Below are 17,831 nucleotides of genomic sequence, written 5' to 3'. Positions count from 1 at the left end.
CCAACAAAAAAAAAAAAAAAAAAAAAAGGAGAAGCCTAGGTCTTGATAGAGGTGGGAAGGGCAGAAATGCCACTAGCAGGGCCACCACACCTGGGCCCAAGCAGTACAGAAAGCAAGGGCAAGGATAGGTAGCGCAGCTGGGTGGCTGGAGCGTGATCAGGCCTCTGCCCCTCGCTGGTCCTTCATGCCCAGGAGCTTTGTCTGGCCAGAACCCAGCAATGAGCACCAGTGACCAGACTGGGAGGGAATGGCCACCGAGGCCCTGGCCACAGGGCTCAGACATCAACAGCGAGTCTTCAACTGCCCTGAACCCTTTTTCATGCCACGGGGCCAGCAACAGGAAGCTCTCAGCTTCCCAGTCCTCAGCACCTGCTCCACAGGCCTCCACTCTTTGCTGACTCCACAGCCCAGGTTCCCCTGGATTTCCCCGTATGCCAGGCCTGTCTCCCCTTGTCAGGATCCCCCTTGACTCCTACCTTGACTCAGCAATCCCTACTCAGCAGCAGAGGAAGCTTCCGAGGCATGGATTTTATCTTGTCACCCTCCTGACTGAGCCATCTGCGGCTCCCACCTCCCTTAAGATGGAGGCAAACATGCCCTCCAGCCCGGCCACCCTCACTGGCTGCCTCTTGTCTCCCACATTCCAGCTGCAGGGGCCTCCTCTTAGTGTCATGGATCTGCCACGTGTTCTCAGGCCTCGGGGTGTCCACATGGGCTCTCCCCTCCAGCACACCATCTCATGGTCAGCTCAACCCATACCTGGTCCCAGGGAAAGAGGGTATGGGGAAGGCTGAGACTCACGTGGGCTCCTATAGTGGGAGGACCTACCATGCTGTCCTCCTCATCCCGTGGAGTGTAGGCGAGGGTGCTGGAAGAGGAGGGCGTCCTGCGATGCTGCTTGTACGTGCTGGTCCCATCAGCTGCCGAGAGAACAGGGCAGGCGCGTGAGTGTGTGCTACTGCAGGTGCCTGGCTGCACTGTGGTGGCAGTGTGGAGGTGGGGGAGGCAGAAGCAGTGCTGGACATTGGGCCCCAGGGCCACCTGTAGCTTGCAGCCCTTCCCAGGGCTTGAGCAGGGACGGGGCGGGGGATGCTTGGGTGGCCTCTCAGGTCTGACCAGAAGCCTGTCTGCAGGCTTGACCCACCCTGGGCAGCCCCAGCACAAAGCCCAAAACCCCTAGCCCAGCCTACCCCCAGGAGGGTACTCCCTTCAGAGCCTGCACAAGGTCCCCTCACCCACTGATACAGCTGAGGCCACGGCCAACACCCAGTAACTACACCCAAGGGCACCTAGAAGGCTATTTGTTTGATCCTCGAGAGAACCCTTCCAGGTGAGTTCTCTGACAGCCCCAGTGCACAGAAGAGGAAACTGAGATGCAGAGACAGGAAGCCTTCATCTGGTATGTGGTGGGGATGGGGCTGCATCCTGCCCTCCTCTCCAGGCATAGGCAGGAGCTGGCCCAGCCTTTCTGGTCTCCTCTAAAGGTGCTGAGGCAATGCCCCCCTCCTGCCCCCACATTGCCCCAGCTCTGCCTGGACCAGAGGGCAGGGCTGCCCTGAGAAGGGGCTGGTTGGTCACTCACATGGAGCCAAGAGAGCTACCTCCCAGCCTGCTAGGCACAGCCTCACTCCCTCAGCCAGGGGCCCTGGGGTGGCTGCCTCTGGCCTCTGGTCCAGCCAAACTGTCACAACCAGCCCCAAGGCTTGGGCTTGCAATCTAGACTTCCAGTTGCTGCCCTATGACTGGGCCTCAGTTTCCCCTTCTGTGATGAGAGGGTCCGAGTGAAGCAACTGTTGGTCCCCGGTTGCCTAGCTCTGACCCATCCCTGCCATGAGGCCATATGCCAGGCCTGTGTCGCCCTGACCTGGGTGCTTTGAACCATGTACCAGGCACTACACAGTTTCTAAAGGGTAGATGGGAAATTAAGGAGCCCTTTCCTGACTATAGACCAGGGTGATGTTCAATTTTTCCTAAAAGAAATATAGGAAAGAAAGAGGACACTTTTCGAGCCCCAAAGAGGGTGCCCCAGCAGGAGCAAGTGTGAGCAACAGCACTCGGCGCTGTGACTATGGCCAGGTTTATCCAAAGAAAGCCAAGGGAAAGCAATTAAAAAACTAATTAGCAGCCGGTGCACTTCCACAAAGGGCACTTCCAAAAGGCATAGGGTCTGCCCCAGAACCCCCGCCCTGAAATGGAGGCCCCTGCCCTGGCCCCATCAGGAAGGAGGCTGTGCCCGCTATTTTCTCCTTGAACATGCTGCATCAGAGCCAAGGCCATCAGGCTAAACTGGAGAAGGTGCCCCAGGAGCACGCATGGCCTTCCAGAGGGCAGCTAGGATTCTGGGCCAAGCCAGGAGTCCCTGTGACAAGGGACAGGTGTGCCTGGTGGTGCTGGGAAGTCAGGGTAGCCACTGAGGTGTGGGTGCAGGATGGCCAACACCTGTCAGCAGGGAGGCCCAAGGCTGAGAGGTGACCTGGAGCAGAGACCAGAGCCTGGCTGACTGGGCTCCAACACCAGGAAAGTACCCCTCTGCCCCGGCGGGATGGGAACAGGGGCGCCCAATTCTACACAGCCTGGGCTGGCCCCAGTGACAGGCTCACCTTTTGTGATGGTGGTGACAGCTGAAAAGGCAGGTCCAAAGGTCGTTTCCATCCTGGTCTGGAGAGAGAATGGAGGAGACTTGGCCTTGTCCCCAGAGAGGAAAGGCACATGTGTGGACCTACTGCACACACACACAGCATACACACACACACACACACACACAGACATGCCACACCACACGTACAGCAAATGGCGCCCACCCTGGTTGGGAGGGGACTGCTGGGGGGCTGCTCAGTCAGCATGAAGCTACTGAGGGTGTGCAGCGGGCAGACCCTCAGGCGCCCTTACCCCGGCAGTGACGTCTGGAGCGGGGAGGCTGGCAGGCCCACCGGAGAAGCGACTGTAGCGGGCGCTCTTGCCCGAGCTCATGCTCTACAGAGGCATCTAGGGTCCACAGGCAGCATCCCCTGCAGGCAGAGCACAGACAAGGGGCTTGAACTCCGCAGCCCAAACCTGCCCGCCAGCCAGGCCGCCTCACTGGCAGGCTGGCTCCGGCTGCCCTCCACAGGCGCCCACCGCCCCTTTTCCCCAACAGCGCCAAGACGGGCAGGCTCACAACGGCCAGCATCCCTTCCGTTTCCACCAGGATGTGCAGGGGCCCTGGGGCAGGCAGGCGGCGGGTGAGGAACACTGGCCCTCAGTTTTCCCATCCCTCGAGGCTGAGCCCTTCTGAAGAGCCCACCCAGTTCCACCCCAGAGACCCCCACCCTTGGCTCTGCCTGCTGCTCTGGTCCTGAATCACAGCCAGTCACTCCCAGGCCCACCCCTCCACAGGCCAAATGTCCTTAGGGCCAACGCTGGGCCTCGGTGGGTGTCTCTGCTAGCCTGGGGGTAAAGCCCAGGGTGGTATGCATGGCAGGACTCAGTCACGTGGGGGCCAGCACAGCAGGATGCACGTGCTTCCTGCCATGGCAGGTGCTGTCAGGACCCAGCCGGCCCAGTTCGTAGGATGGTGGAGACACTAGCCACACCCCAGGGGAAGAACTCATACAAGGAAGTCACCAGAGCTCAACTCCGCATGAGCCATGTCTCACGGAGAAAACCAAGAGAGGGATGGGCCCTGACCCTCGAACCCGAGCAGTGCACCCCTGCTCCCAGCTGTGCCACGCAGGGACTCAAAGGCTGGAATGGCAGGGGGAAAGCACACGGGAATCACCCTTGGTGACCCTTGGTCACCGCTAGTGATCCCCACCCTCCCTGGAAGAGAGGGACTGCCAAGAAGTACCCAGTCCTTGCCATGAGACACCCAGTCCCTTAGTGGGCTCTGGGAGTGCTGGCCAGGCCCAAGGATACCTGCAGGAGAAGAAAAAGAGAAGAGAGGAGACCTAGCCAGCAGGTCACACTTGGACAGATCCCGGGACAGAGATGTCCACTGCCAAGACACCACAGCCCCTGGGGGCTCCAGCAGCCCAGCCACGCTCCCCTGGAGGTACCAGGCCCTATCAGCAAGTGGCAGCTCCAGGGTGGTCTGTAAGCCAGGACGCTTAGAGCATGGCTGGGCCAGTGGAGAATAGAGCCATAAAGCCCCGGCTTGAAGCCCAGAACTCCTGTTCTCTACCTCAAAAGCTACCATGGGCTCACCTCCCAGGGCTGGGACCTTCAAGACAGACAGGTTGCTCCCTGGGACAGTGTACCCTGGTGGCCCTAGTCTCATTTCATGTGGCCTAGCTGCATGCCAAGGCCCCAAGGGACTGAGAGGGGTGGAGTGTGAACAGGCTCCAGAGGGTCTGGGTGGGATGCCCACAGAACTGGCCCACACAGAGAAGGTGGGAGACATGTTCTCTGCCCGGGTCCAGTGGAAGCACAGCTTGAGGGCAACAGTGCCGTGGCTCTAGCACCTTCTCCAACTGGCCCACTTGATCTGGCCCCTCTGGTGATGACTTCACTGCAGGCGCCTTTGGGATGGCACTCGCTACCCACCAATGGCTGTGCAATGTACCCTGGGGTTGCCCAGCCTGGCCCTGCGGCCCCCACATCTGGGTTCCTGAGCTATTCTCCATGCTGCTATCTCCTCTCCCTCTCCCTGGGCTGCCCAGGTTATCCCTGCCCTTTCCACTGCCACCTGCAATGCCACCCCCCTGCGTGGATCTGCTCAGCCTCCAGGACTCAAGCTCCAACCTGACATCTCTCAGAGGAGACAGCTCTTGGCCCCTGAGACTGGCACTGGCACAAGGCACCCGGCCCTACCCTTTCCAAGCACCCTATGGGTCCATCAGATAAAGGAGGGGTTCCAAGAGCCTGGCCAAGGCCTCCTTCCACCTTCTCCCCTCCCCGGTGCACACCCACACTCCACAGCTCCTACTCTCACCCCCACAGCACCAGCCTCAGCCAAGAGTGGAGGCAGGGTCCCCACAGGCCGCCCACCCGATATCCGCAGGCCCAACCGTGACTTGAGAATCCCAGGCCAGGCTACTGGGGGACTTGTCCTCTCAGGGGAGAGGGAGGGAACCGAGAGGGGTGGGAGAGTGAATAGGCTTCAGAGGGTCTGGGTGGGATGCCCAGCAAGCCAGTCCACGCAGAGAAGGTGGGCAATGCCAGGCACCTGCAGCTGGGCTCGCAGGAGGCAGCCCCAGGCAGAAGCATGAGTGCTGTGTGTCTGGAAGCCCCACTCTGACCTGGCACTTGCCTGGCCCTGCTTCCAGCAGCACCAAGCAGGAAGGTCTGGGAGAGTCGGCCACTTGCACCCTGCGTGAAGAGAGGCCCAGATAGTTTAGCCAGTTTTGGGACTCAGCTGCTACACGGAAGGCTCAGCCCTTCCGGGAACCCAAGATTGGCTCCTGCCACTGCCCACAGGAAGGCCGCTAGGAGACACTGACCTGGATTTTACAAACCCATCTGCTCCCTCCACTGCAAGCTTCCAGGCCACAAGGCCAGCTGTGAGTGATGGCCAGGCCTGGGGGGCCGGGACCCCAGCAGACACTCCCCCGGGTACCTTGGCCAGCCTGCCAGCCCTGCGGGCCACATCTCCCGAAGGCCTGTTGCTCACAGTCTGAGAGAGCAAGCGCCTGGCTTCTCCCTCACTCCAAAGTGAGGTAAACAGAAAGGCATGCAGGGCAACATGCAAATCAGCCGGAAAGTCCTGGCTGGCCTGGCCAATAGCATCTGGCTCAGCAGCCACAAGCAGCCTGGGGGATGTAGACTAGCCCCAGAGTTTCCAGAGCAGGGCCGAGGAAGGGGGACCCGTTCTGCATGGGAGGCCTTTCCCAGTTCACCAGGGTTCAGCCTCCAGCCCCAGCCAGAGAAGGGGTGGGTGGGACGCCGGGCTGGAGTCCAGGACCCCCATCTGTGACCGGCCCACACTTGGGCTCCACCCTAGCACCTCAGAATTGAGCAAGATGCCTGGAGCCTCCCCAGGTCCGGCTCTCAGGGACTGGATTTTGCAAGCCTTCCCCAGCATCCTCCACCAAGGCCCCAGCAGGGAGAGCATCCTGCAGGTCACACATCCACCGGCTGGGAGGCTGGGAGGCCAGGACCAGCTGTCCCTGGGGTGTGCCCTGGCTCCCGGGGTGGGCATACCTCTTCACCACCCCACAGCAGCTGAGGCCCCAGGGGCTGATAGGAAGCTATCAACGGGGTAAGATTCTCCAGTGGCTCTCTGCACCGCTCCCGAGGGCCCCCATCCCTTTTCCCCTGGGACACACCTGAGGGGCCTGGCGCACGGAGCCAGAGGCCCTGCCCACTTGGACCCTGTGGCTGGCAGCTAGTGGAGCGCACAGCCCAGGGGCCCCTGCTGGAGTCGGGGAAGGGGGCCAGGCCCAGCATGAAGGCGACTCCTCCTCCAGCAACCCCAGGCAAGTGGAGCGGATGAGGGGCCCCGAACAGCACATGCAGGGCCAGCAAGGAGGTGGGTGTGCCCAGCAGGCCCGCAACCACACTGGGAGGAGCCTCAGCCCCGCCAGCCCAGAGCCACGTGTGGCTGGTGGGCTGGACTGGGACCAGAGCTCCAGGCACAGCCTTGGGCATCACAGAGTCAGCCTAGAGTACCACAGACGCCCAGTCCCTGCCTCGGCCCCCTGGCCCATGCCTAGACCGCCAAATCCTGTAGAAACGGGCCTGGTTGTCATAGCAAAGCCACATGCACTTCCCCCGCTGTTCCCCTGACATCGCATGAGCACATCTTTTCCATCCCAAATATGCAGGGCGTGACGTTGGGGCCCTGGAGTGTCCCTGGCCTCTGCCTGTCTCAACACCAAGGATTCCCTCAGAAGCTCAGCAGGCCCTGGTCCGAGGCCAGCTCAGCTCCCTTCCCTCCAGCGCCGGGGCCCAACACCAACCTCCACTTTCCCCAGCGCCTGCACCTCAACTCTGCAGAGGCCTCTTAACTGGCCTCCTCTCCCAGGTTCTGCCACCCAGCCTCTCCGCCTTTCCAGTCTGGGGCCAGGCCTCCTCAGTATTCACAGCTCCCTCTGCTGGAGGACCATGGGCTTAACTCCACTTCACAACAAGGATGCCCTTCGCAGCCTCTTGGGGGGCCCAGCACCCTTTCTCAGTCCTTTCTTTCTCCTATCTCATGGCTGCCTCTAGTGTAGGGACCTGGCCCAAGCTGGGGAAGTCCTGAAGGCTGCATGGAGGGCCTGGCTGGCCAGATACCGAGCAGGACAGCATTCTGGGGCACAGGAAGAGATGGCAGGTGTCCTGTTTTGGCACCTGGCTGCAGGGGCAGAACAGAAAGGCATGTTCCTGGTTTTCTCAAACAAATCAAGTGTGTCACTCTATTTATTTATTTATTTAATTTTTGAGACAGGGTCTCACTCCAGGCTGGAGTGCAGAGACACAATCACAGCTCACTGCAGCCTCAAACTCCTGGCCTCAAGTGATACTTCTGCCTGGGTCTCCAGAGTAGCTGGAACTACAGGTGTGAGCCACTGTACCTGGTCTCAAGTGGGTCTCAAACTTGTGGAACCAGGTCTCGCCCCTCATCCAACAGCCAAGTGCCCGGCAGTGTCCCAGGCCCAGCCCATACTGCCAAGTCCCTTGGGCTGTTTCTCACTGCTTCTTGTGTGGCTTGTCTCCCTGGTTTCCTCCTTGCCGCCCAGCAGCAGCTGGGGAGCCTACGCAGACACCCTGGCCAGATCTGGATCTGAAGACACACAGGAGGTCTGCCCGACTCCTCCAGCATTCCCCACCCTGTGCCCCAGGTTTAGCGTCCCCACCTCCTTCTAGCACCCAGAACATCCTACTCCCCTCAGCCCTGTGCTTCTACAAGGCTGCCCCTCCCAGCCGGTGCTCCTGGGACTGGTCACCTCCACCCCTTGTCTCCAGTCGCCACCTCCTCCTGCCAGGGGCTTCCAGGTCTACATGGCATCAGCACTGGTGCCCAGTGCCCACTTCCCGCCTTCATTGTCCTCCCACACCCCGGCTGCACCTTCCTCCAGGGATCAACCATATCTCTTCTGCTCCGGAACCAGCATAATGAGGACGGGGGGCATCTGTCGAAGGCCAAGGGGCTGCTGGGTGCGCTGCAAGGGCCCCTCCTGCATGGGCCGGCCAGAAGACTTGGTGAAATCCTAGGTGCCCACACACTGTAAGCCGGCAGGGACCCAGCTTCAGGGCAAGACACATCCAGCCACCGCTCTTGGGCTGGGCATGTGCTGGTACCTCCCACACATGCCCTCACTGACCCCTTGAGATATCTGTCATGGGGAAGGTGTGGCAGAATGATCAAGGCTACAGGCACCCAACTTGGACAGACCTGGGTTCAAATTCCACCTCTGCCACTCAGCTGTGTGACGCTGGATAAGTTGCTTGCCCTCCAGGGCCTTGAGTTTCTCATTATAAAACAGAGTAGAACCAGACCCACATGGGGAAGAAGCCCAGATGGTGTCAAGAGTGAAGGTGCCGGGGGCAGCAGCTCCTCTGTGAGTGCTGAAAGTGAAGCTGAGAGACCAACCCGGGGCACACAGTGAGTCAGGCCAGAGCCCTGTTGCCTCTGCTTCCTGCGCTGCTGCCACAGGTCTGGGGCCCCACGTGCCCTGGAGCCAGCCCCACACCACACCAGGAGCGTGCCCTTCAGCTGCATTTCCCTGCCCTTTGCGGGCCCTGTGCTGGCGGGTGGGGATACGCTTATGGCTGAACACCAACCTGACCCTGAAGGAGCGAGGAGCCTGGCGGGGAGGCAAGCAGTGGGTCAGGATCCCTCACGGATCTCCATTCAATCTGCCAAAGGCACTTTTCGGTGCATACTGAAACCCTGATCTTTTCCACTCATTTCCAGAAATATCCTGACACTCAGCCACGGTGGAAGTCACTTGGCAGGAACCTTTCAGGTGAGATGCCTACTCCTGACCACCCCCTTCCCAGCCAGTCACCCCTCTCAGGCTGCCCACGTCTCTACTTCCTCTCAGAGAGAAAGTCTGGCTTCTTGGGGAGATGGCAGCTGTAGAGTGCAGGAACCTCGGGACACAGGGACTGGGGCTTCTACAGAGAAATGTGAATGCCCACAGCAGTAAAAGTAGGAAATTACGACAAACAGGTGGCACCTGCCACTCAGGGAAGGGATCCTGGCAGGGAGAGGCCCAAAGAGAAGGGATGAGGAAGAGAGCAGCTTCGCGCTTGGTGAAGGCTAGGGGGCCTGTGTGTGCATGGGCAGGGGTCTGAGGGGTGGTGGGAAGGGTAGGCAGACAGGTCAGGCAGCACGGAGCTCTAAGCAAGCCAGGCAGCAGAGCAGGGCAGAACCCCACTAGACCCTGGGCAGCCAGACCCCAAGAGGGACCAAGAGACGAGGTCCAGCCTCCTCCCTCTCTCCTGCCTCCCCACTGAACCCCAGAGTCCGTTGTCCACACACAATCAGAAGGCTCCTTACAGACCTAAATCTGCCCCCAGCCTCTCCTGTGCTTCAAGTCCTCCAAGAACCTGCTTGTAAGCATAATAAAACCCCTGCCCTGCACCCTGTGAACCTGGGCTGGCCTCATCGACTTCGCGTCTCCACTCCACCACTCTGCCAGTACTCGCTGAAGTACACGCTTCTTCTCACACTGGGCCTTTGTACATCTTGCTCCCTGTGCCCAGAATGCTCTTCCAGCAACGTCCCAGGACTGGCTGCTTCTCCATCAGGTCTTCCGCAAACTGTAGAGCCGCCTCTTCTTGCCCCCCCCCGGGCCCCCCGACCAGTACTCACTTTCTCAGCACCCTGCTTCTTTCTTTCATATCCCCTATTACAATTCCTTAGGATTCTGTCTATTGTCAGTCCCTCCACCCTGTCTCTCTAGACAAGGGGTTAGGGAGGGGGTGGCGTTTTGCCTCCCAGAAGTCGTTTTTATATCTGGAGATATTTTTGTTGTTACACCTGGTGTAAGGGAATGTTTACTGGTATCTAGTGTAGAAGCCAGGAATGCTGCTCAACATCCTACAATACACAGGACAGCTCCTCGCAGCAAAGAATGATCCGGCCCGAATTGTCAATAGTGCGGAGGTTGAGGAACCCTGCACCAGAAAATGAGCTTATGAGGATTGGGATCAGGTTCTCCGCAGTCTCCCGGCGCCTAGAACAGTGCCTGGCACCCAGGCGGTGCTCAATAAATGTAAGAAGAAGGAATGAATAAAGGAACAAGGGCAAGAGGGGATGGAGCGAGTGACGGACAACTGGCAGGCAGACAGCCTAACCGACGCAGGGACCCCAGACCGTGTCAGCCCCGCCCCCCAGGCCAGACCCCTCGCCCTCGGCCCGACTCCGACGCGTCTGATCCCGCCCCACCGCGCGGCCCCGAGGCGCGAGCCCCGGATCGAGCGCGCCGCGCGGACACTCACCTGCCAGCGGCCGCCGGGGAGCGGCAGCGCCACCCTCCCGTTTCATGGTGCCCCTTCGGCCGCCGGCGGGGAAGGGGACCAGATGCCCGAGCCGGAAGTGCTCAGGCGCTGCGCCCCTCGGGAGTTGTAGTTCCCCGGCTGTCGTGGCCCGGGCAGCTGCCTCCCGTGCGGCGCTTCGGAAACTACGACTTCCGGCGGCCCCGTCGCCGCGGGGCGGGATTGGCGACTTCAGAATCACTCTATGTTGCAGCGGAGTTTTATTGGCTGCCTGCATCCGTCACTTACAGTTAGGTTCAATGGCTTCTGCAAAAGGGAGGAGCTTCAAGTCTGGGCTCGAGAGACCGCGCCCCATAAGAAATGCCACGGCACGATTGGGGGAAACAACGCGATGGAGAGCTGAGCGTATCAGTGGCGAGGGAAGGCGGGAACTTCCGCTAGGATTGTCCAATCACAGAGGTGGAACAGTTTCTATAAAAGCTTGTGCTTCACGCGTTCTCGTTCTTTCAGGGTAGAGCGCGCGGCGGTTGTGGTTTCTAGTGTTGTCTATGTGGACGACAGTGGGCGGGGAGGTAGCGGGGGACGGTGGGGAAAGGGTGGCGGACTGGGAAACGAGAAGGAGCTTGAGGATAGCCCGGACCCTGTAGGCCGACCAAGCCCTCGGATGTCCAGCCCTTGCCTAGACTTGACTTCGACCCTGAGCGTTTGAACGTTTTTTTTCCCCGAGTCTCAAACCCACAGCTTCCCGCAGGTAAGACTGGGTTGGGCCTGGTTTCCCTGATTGAGTTCGTAGCCTGTGATGAGTTGCTTTAATTTCTGACACCTCGTATGAAAACTGCATGCGCAGTCTGATTATTTTGCGATACTGAGGCTTTGGGCGCTCACCCTTGACTAGGAGGGCCTGGGAGTGAAAACTGGTCTTACCTGGAATGGGGGAGCAGGGCCTCGGCCTACATTTCGGTGTTGTCTGCCTTTCAGGTCCGTCGTGAGCCGGCTACAGATCTTGAACCTAAATCAGTCTCAATCTGGAGGACCCGATGGTAAAGCCGCTCTTGGTCTATCTGAACTGCTTAGCAGTAAAGCAGAATATACGTCCCCCAACATATGAACGAGTTTCCAGTTTTGTTGGAAGAGCTCGTTGGTAAATCCAACTTGTAAGTCCAAAAAAGTTAGCCTAGGTATCTAATATAAACACATTTGCACCTTTGAAAGCTCGCAACTTGAAAATTTGTATGTAGGGAATTTTTGACGTCAGGGTGTCTGGAAACAAGTGTAACAGCAGTAAATGTAGCTGATAGCTGCTAAAAAGAGCCAAGCAATAACGATGGAAACAAAGGTGAAAGTAGTTGAGGCAGTGGAGCAAGGTGAAAAGATCGTTCAGCCATCATCAGCACGTTTCTAAACAAGGACAAGATCATGGAACATGTGAGGTCTGCCATGCTCACAATGTCGAAAATACCGAAGAAGTGTGGAAAAGTGATGGAGGAGATGGAGAAACTTCTCTTTGGATGCAGGGTCAGCATCAAGTCCTGTTCAGGTTAATGCTGATTCAAAAGGGTACATCACAGGACCTGAACGTAGAATGGTACACAAAAAGTTGTTGCAGCTGTAAAAGGAACTGCTGTCCAGATATCACTGAGTCTTTCCTCAGAAGGGTAGATAAATTCAGCAAGGAACCAGAATCTGTGCTGTCAACCTCAGTGAGTGAAATTGCAGCTCCTGTTGCTGATGATCCTTAGCTCTACTATCTCCTTCCTCTAGTCAGAAACTCTTGCCTGTTCACTCGATGCCAGCTGTTATACGGTACTGTACTGTAAGATGAAAAAAAGTTTGCTTGGCTGGGTGTGGTGGCTCACACTTGTAATCCCAGCACTTTTGGAAGCTGAGGTAAGAGGATTGCTAGAACTCAGGAGTTTGAGACTAGCCTAGGCAACACAGCGAGACCTCATTGCTATTAAAAAATAATAAGAGTGTTTTTTAAAGACTTGGGTTTTTTTTTTGAAGCAGGATTTGTTGAGAGGGTTGCCCGAAAATGTTGTTTTTTTAATGCCCCTAGGATGAGTCTTGAGCTGTCTTCAGTAACAGGCTTTTGAGTGCCCCTTTCTTTGACTTTGGGATTTGTGGGGAGGGGGGAGTCGACACTACCCACCTAGGTTGCCACCTTGTGCAGAATGGTCTAGGCTTTGTCAAATTCCTTAAATTCCAGGATCTGCTCTAAAAGTTGGTTTTTTTCCAATGAGGAGACAAATGTTCCAGAAAACAACTTTATTCACTGGGACTGAAAACAAAGGCTTGAAATCAGAAGATCGACTTGGTGATTTTAGTGCAAGGTGGAGTGTCCTTCACAGTCGCAGACCTCTGCTGTGAGCAGGCCAGGCCTAGTGCCATAACCAAGTTGGTACCCTGGTCAACAGGCTGGGCTGGCAGTCGTAGTTTCTTGGTCTATCAGTGATCCCCACATGCTGTTTGCTGTATCATAAAGCCACAGGGGTCCTTCAAGGTCATGGGAAGGGAGACCCTGTCGATGTTTGAGCCAGAGCCTCCTAGTGGGTAGGCTGGAAGCAGATGGTTCCCGAGACACGAATGTATGTACTGGTTAGCAAAGCCCTCCCTCTGCTGCATGAGCCATGTGTGCCGGTGAAGGCATGGTTTTTCTAAGGGGCACTGCATATATGCTGCTGCCATGGCCCAGTCTCAACTGGTTGTGCCCAGCAGGGGGCAGCAGATCACCATGGCAAGGACAATACAGGCTTCCTTCCTCTCCTGGGCACAAGACCAATCTCCTGTGAAGGCCTTGTGGGCAACCTTCAGGCCACAGCCAATGCAGGGAGGCTGTGGGCCGCTGGCTGTCAGAGGCCTGCTTGTTGGGACTGAGGATTTAGGTCACTGTAGAAGGAGGAGAGGGCAAGGCTCCACCTTGGGTCCTGGAAACAGGCACCCTGGGGTTGGCCTCTGGGTGACAAAGTCAGAAGGACCTGCAGACCTTCTGGGTGCTGGGTTGCTTCCTCCAGAGAAGGGCTGCGCTCAGCCAGGTCAGGGTCGGCAGCAGGAAGCCCCCTGACCCTCCCTCTTGACGTAATCGTGCAGTTGGAAGCCAGGCTCACTGGGAACCTTCATGGAGCGCTGCATCAGCTCCCTGCAGGGCGGGGTGACAGGGAAACAAGGTGGCCTCCTGTAACAGGGCCAGACACTGGCATTGGGGACTTTCTGGTGGCCACTGGGACTTACTTTGCTATGGCTGTAAAGGCCAAATCCACATTCAGGCCTGTCTTGGCGCTGGTCTCCATGAAAGGCAGCCCGTACTCCTGCAAACAGCTGCTGCCAGCTGGGTGGTGGCCTAGTGGTGACAGCCCAGGCTCCACAGCCTCGAGGACACCCTCTCTTCACCCACCCTCCCCTGACTCACCTTGGCCAGCTTCTCCCCGTCCTCCCTTTTCACCGCAGGCTCATGGGCAGAGTCCACCTGGCAGGGGCACAGGGGTCTTGGTGACAGCTGGCCCATGACTCACCCCACCCCCTCACCTGTCCTGTGGGTCAGGATGGAGTGCACAGTCCAGGCCCCACCTTGTTCGCCAGCAGCATGAGTACCACATCGTGCTGGGCATAGTCATGGATTTCTGTCAACCAGGCCTGTGGAGAGGCAAAGACCAAGTCTGGAGGCCGCAGCTCCTCATCCCGTGCCCTAAAGCCAGGTCTCCTTGCATAGGGTGCCCTCTCTGGAAGTGCTCCCAGTGTGCCAGGCAGAGGCACCCACCTGACAGGGCCCTTACACCCTGGGCATCCTACTGAAGGAACTGGAACAGCACCCAGGTCACTAGAGCTCAGCCTGGGCCACCAGCCCAGAAGAGGTTGTCACTCCCCCTCCCTGCTCTTGCAGTGTCCTCAGAACCCTTGGGGACACTGGACCAGGCCCCATCATGGTCCATTCATCCCATCAAGAAGGGGGCCGCTGGGCTCGGTGGCTCAGCCTGTAATCCCGCGCTTTGGGAGGCTGAGGTGAGTGGATTGCCTGAACCCATGGGTTGGAGACCGCCTGGGCAACTTGGTGAGACCTCATCTCTACAATAAATCAAAAATTAGCCGGGCGTGGAAGTGCGCGCCTGTAGTTCCAGCTACTTGGAAGGCTGAGGTGGAAGGATCGCCAGAGCCCAGTAGGTCGAGGCTGCAGTGGCCGAGAGCGGCCACTGCACGCCAGTCTGGGCGACAGTGAGACTCCAACTCAAAAGATGAACAAAGAAGGGGGCCACTGACCTGAATGTTGTCAAAAGAGGCCTTGTTGGTGACATCGTACAGCAGCAGCAGTGCTGGGGACAGAGGGGCAGTGAGGACACCTGCACCCTTGTGCTTAGACCTGTGCCACAGCCCCATCTCCCAGTTACACCCTCACCATGAGCGTCCCTGTAGTAGGCATGGGTGACACTGCGGAACCTCTCCTGGCCAGCCGTGTCCCACATCTGCAGCAATACCACACAGGTCAGGCTGCCCAGCCTCTCCCTGGTGGTCCCACCCACCAGCTTACCCTCCCAGGTCACCTCACCTGCAGCTTCACCTTCATGCCATCCACGTCCAGAACTTTGTTCTGAAACAGAACCAGCCAGCTCCAGCAGGGGCCCCAGCAGCTCTGCTACCATCCCATCCCTGTCAGCCACCTCTCAAGCCCAGCCCAGGCAGGCTTCCTGGTGCCCACTTGCCACGTTAGCCTGGCCCGTGCCCTCCCCTGCACTTGGGCCTTGGCCCTGTCCCCAGCCCTCCCTGCTTAGAGTCACTTGCTCTGACTTGAAGTCACAGTGTGAACCTTAGTCTTACTGCCTCAGTTTCCCCATCCACAAGTGGGGATAACTAGGGTGCCAATCACATGGCTGCTTCAGTAATTTAATGAGCTACTATATGCAAGCACTGAGGACCATGTCTGTCCTGGAGTAAGGGCTAAAAGTCTTTGTTCTGTCCTTTGGCTGGGCTTGAACTCCTGGGCTCAAGTGATCACCTCCTGCCTCAGGCTCCCTAGTCATTCTTTGCTGTAGTTTAAAAGCGTCTTCCAGTACCTATGTGTGTCTCACGCAGGGCAGCACTGTGGAGCCCAGCACTGCCTAGTTCGCAGTTGGTATTCGTGTACTGGCTGACAGTGCTCCCAGCCAGCCCCTTCCAGTTCAGGACTAGACCCCAGTCCCATCTGCTAGAGTGGGGGTGGGGAACTTCAAATTGCAGCCCAAGGCTCTGCGTGGTGGAAATGTGTGCCACCTCCCTCTCCCCAAGCTCTTGCCAGGGTGCTTCTGGGTCTCCAGGGAACCAAGCACAGCCATCTGCTGGGCTGGGGAGGACACCTCGCCTTCCCATGGCACCTGGAACAGGGGTGCAGACCAAACATTCTCACCCCCTTCCAAGAACCAGGGGGGACCGGAACAGACAGGACTGCCCACCTGCAGCCTAACTCACCCTTCTGGCACACCCTCACTTAATCCCAGAAGACCTGAGGGAAGCTGAATCCCCCAGACAGAGTGGAGAACAACTGCAGACTGGAGGGAGCCCCCTTCCCTCTCCCTCCAGTGGGCCTCCTTCCCAGCTTCTGGCTAACTGGGTCTAATTAAAGGGTGAGAAAAATGCAAATTCAAGATTTGCCAAGAACACACCAGCACCTTAGCATGAGGAAATCAGGCTGGTGGGCAGAGGTGGGGGCTCTGGAGCCAGAACCCTGCAGACCTCTGCTGGAGGACCTTTCCCCCAACCAAGCCTTGGAAACCCCCTTGGGCCCTGGGTAGAGCATGTGCTTACAGTGTGGTGGCACTGCTGGCTCCCTGAGTGGACATGAGCCTTGAGGCCCCTTTGACTGCCCCCACCCTGGGACACCAGCACTCACCTCCTCTGGGTAGTGCCAGCTCCTGGCATGGAGGAACCATCCCTGTTCCTCAGGTGATAGGAAATCAAGGCAGGCAGCTTGGCAACTGAGGTGGCTCATCTGAGCTGCCCTGACCCTGGAGTCCGAATGGCCCCACCAGGAGCTCCACCTCGTAAGCCTGTCAGTACCTTGAGGACAACAGACCTAGCTGCCCAGGGGTGCTGGGAGGACTCGGCTGAGGTGGGGCTGGCCAGGGTTCTGGACATCAGCCCTGACTCACCCGGAAGTCGATGCCCACGGTGGAGATGAAGGTACCTGCCAGGAATGCGCCATCCTTGAAGCGCATAAGCAGGCAGGTCTTCCCCACGCCTGAGTCCCCCACCAGCATGACCTAGGGTGGGCAGGAGGGTCAGAGGTGTCAGGCCTAGGGCACCCAAAGGGGTGTCTGGCTGCCCTGAGCTGGCCTGGTCAGACGGGTTGGGGCTGAGGTTCCGCAGGGCCTGGGAGACACACAGGCTACAGCCCTCACTGTCCTAGGCACTCAGCTTCTGGGCCTCTCTCTTCCAAACCATGGGCCACCTCAGTCAGCGGGGGATGGGGCCTCCATCCCCTACCCCTCCACCAACACAGTGCTTCATCTGGGAGGGACCTAATGGGGAGCAAAGCAGATGGGGTGGCAGCTGGGACCTCCTAAGAGACTTGTGGTGGCCTCTGTGCCAGGGGACTTCAAATCGTAGCAAGGACACTAATCTCAGCAAGGCTCAAGAGGAATCTGCCGGGCCAGGGTCACCTCTTGACCCAAGGAGGGACCCTGGCCGAGTCTGTGGGCAGGGAGGGGCAGTCAGGCCCTCTGCCCCCTAGCCCCACCCTGGTGCCAAACGCTCCCAAACCCAAAGACAGTCCTTCCAACACCCTGTTACGTCCACACAGCCTCTGCCTTGGTCTGGGGGAGATCCTAGCCTCCCCCTCCCCCTCAAAAAAGGGGAGATCCACAGACCGAGTGTGAGGGAAGGCAGCATTTTGGGAAAGATGAGATTGGAGCCTGGATGGAGGCGAGGGCATGAGGTCGCGGGGAGAGAGCCCTTCTGGGCACTGATGTCCACGGGGCCCCTTGTGTGGCATTGCCAGCTGGGGGGCGGAGGGCAGGCCCTGCCAGCTGTTGGTACCCCAAACCTGCGCGACAGCTGTGTGCGCACGATGCACCGTGCCAGCTGGTCCAGCTGCGGGGTCCGCCCGGACCAGCTCCGCGCCAAGGGTCACGCGCCCTGCATCCCCCTCCCCGGACTCCTTTCCCCCTCCGCTCGGACAGGGCGCCACCTGCTGCGCTCGCCCAGGAGGTTTCCTGGCTCACCTTGAAGGCAATGTCGTAGAAGTCGCCGCCGCCGCCAAGCGAGTGCCGGCTGGGTTGCTGGGGCCCGTTGGGCTGCGCGTCGGGGCTGGGGCGCGCAGTCCCGGGACGCGCCGGCCGGGGCCCGTTGGCAGCGGGCAGCGCGGAGGCAGCGGGCGCGCTGCCCCCTTTGCTCTTGGGGGTCTTCTTCCTAGACATGGCCGGGGGCGCTCAGTGCGCTCCTGCTGCGGCCTCTGCGCCCCAGGCTGTCCCGCTCCCCGAGCCCGCCAAGCCCGACACGGACCCGAACCCTGGCGGCGGCGGCGG

At 59.0% G+C, this 17,831-nt stretch overlaps 2 protein-coding genes and 1 long non-coding RNA gene across 3 annotated transcripts in view; 1 reads left to right on the top strand and 2 right to left on the bottom strand.

The window, feature by feature from the left end:
* TRAF7 (TNF receptor associated factor 7) overlaps positions 1 to 10,444 on the bottom strand; it is an 18,543-nt gene extending 8,099 nt beyond the window's left edge. The window contains exons 1-4 of the mRNA XM_008051313.1: positions 10,348 to 10,444; positions 2,890 to 3,008; positions 2,601 to 2,658; positions 829 to 920 (exon numbers count right to left, since the gene is read on the bottom strand). Of these exons, the coding sequence (XP_008049504.1) occupies positions 829 to 920; positions 2,601 to 2,658; positions 2,890 to 2,970 (231 nt within the window). The 5' untranslated portion in view covers positions 2,971 to 3,008; positions 10,348 to 10,444. The remainder of the gene's footprint in view (positions 1 to 828; positions 921 to 2,600; positions 2,659 to 2,889; positions 3,009 to 10,347) is intronic.
* Positions 10,445 to 10,864: 420 nt separating this feature from the next.
* Positions 10,865 to 11,450, top strand: LOC103252723. Its single transcript, XR_503807.1, has 2 exons — positions 10,865 to 11,095; positions 11,323 to 11,450. It is a non-coding gene; the product is annotated as an uncharacterized LOC103252723 (long non-coding RNA).
* Positions 11,451 to 12,594: 1,144 nt separating this feature from the next.
* RAB26 (RAB26, member RAS oncogene family) lies at positions 12,595 to 17,831 on the bottom strand. The gene is made up of 9 exons (XM_008051312.2): positions 17,529 to 17,831; positions 16,458 to 16,568; positions 14,882 to 14,923; positions 14,732 to 14,798; positions 14,596 to 14,648; positions 13,909 to 13,974; positions 13,751 to 13,807; positions 13,573 to 13,649; positions 12,595 to 13,480 (listed from the first exon to the last, which is right to left on the bottom strand). Exons 1-9 carry the CDS (start codon positions 17,721 to 17,723, stop codon positions 13,378 to 13,380), a joined length of 771 nt encoding a protein of 256 aa, XP_008049503.1. The 5' UTR covers positions 17,724 to 17,831; the 3' UTR covers positions 12,595 to 13,377.

Source organism: Carlito syrichta, unplaced genomic scaffold, assembly GCF_000164805.1.
Source record: "Carlito syrichta isolate Samal-C Ts95f unplaced genomic scaffold, Tarsius_syrichta-2.0.1 Scaffold169692, whole genome shotgun sequence".
Taxonomy (NCBI): domain Eukaryota; kingdom Metazoa; phylum Chordata; class Mammalia; order Primates; family Tarsiidae; genus Carlito; species Carlito syrichta.
Note: the sequence above shows the minus strand (reverse complement) of the source record. Positions and strands in the feature narration are given on the sequence as shown.

Coding starts and splice junctions, on each gene's coding strand:
- RAB26 (XM_008051312.2), bottom strand. CDS start 17,723: ATGTCTAGGAAGAAGACCCCCAAGAGCAAAGGGGGCAGCGCGCCCGCT. Junction 14,924..16,457: donor CCGTGGGCATCGACTTCCGG/GTGAGTCAGGGC, acceptor GTTCTGTTTCAG/AACAAAGTTCTGGACGTGGA. Junction 14,649..14,731: donor CTACTACAGGGACGCTCATG/GTGAGGGTGTAA, acceptor CTCTGTCCCCAG/CACTGCTGCTGCTGTACGAT.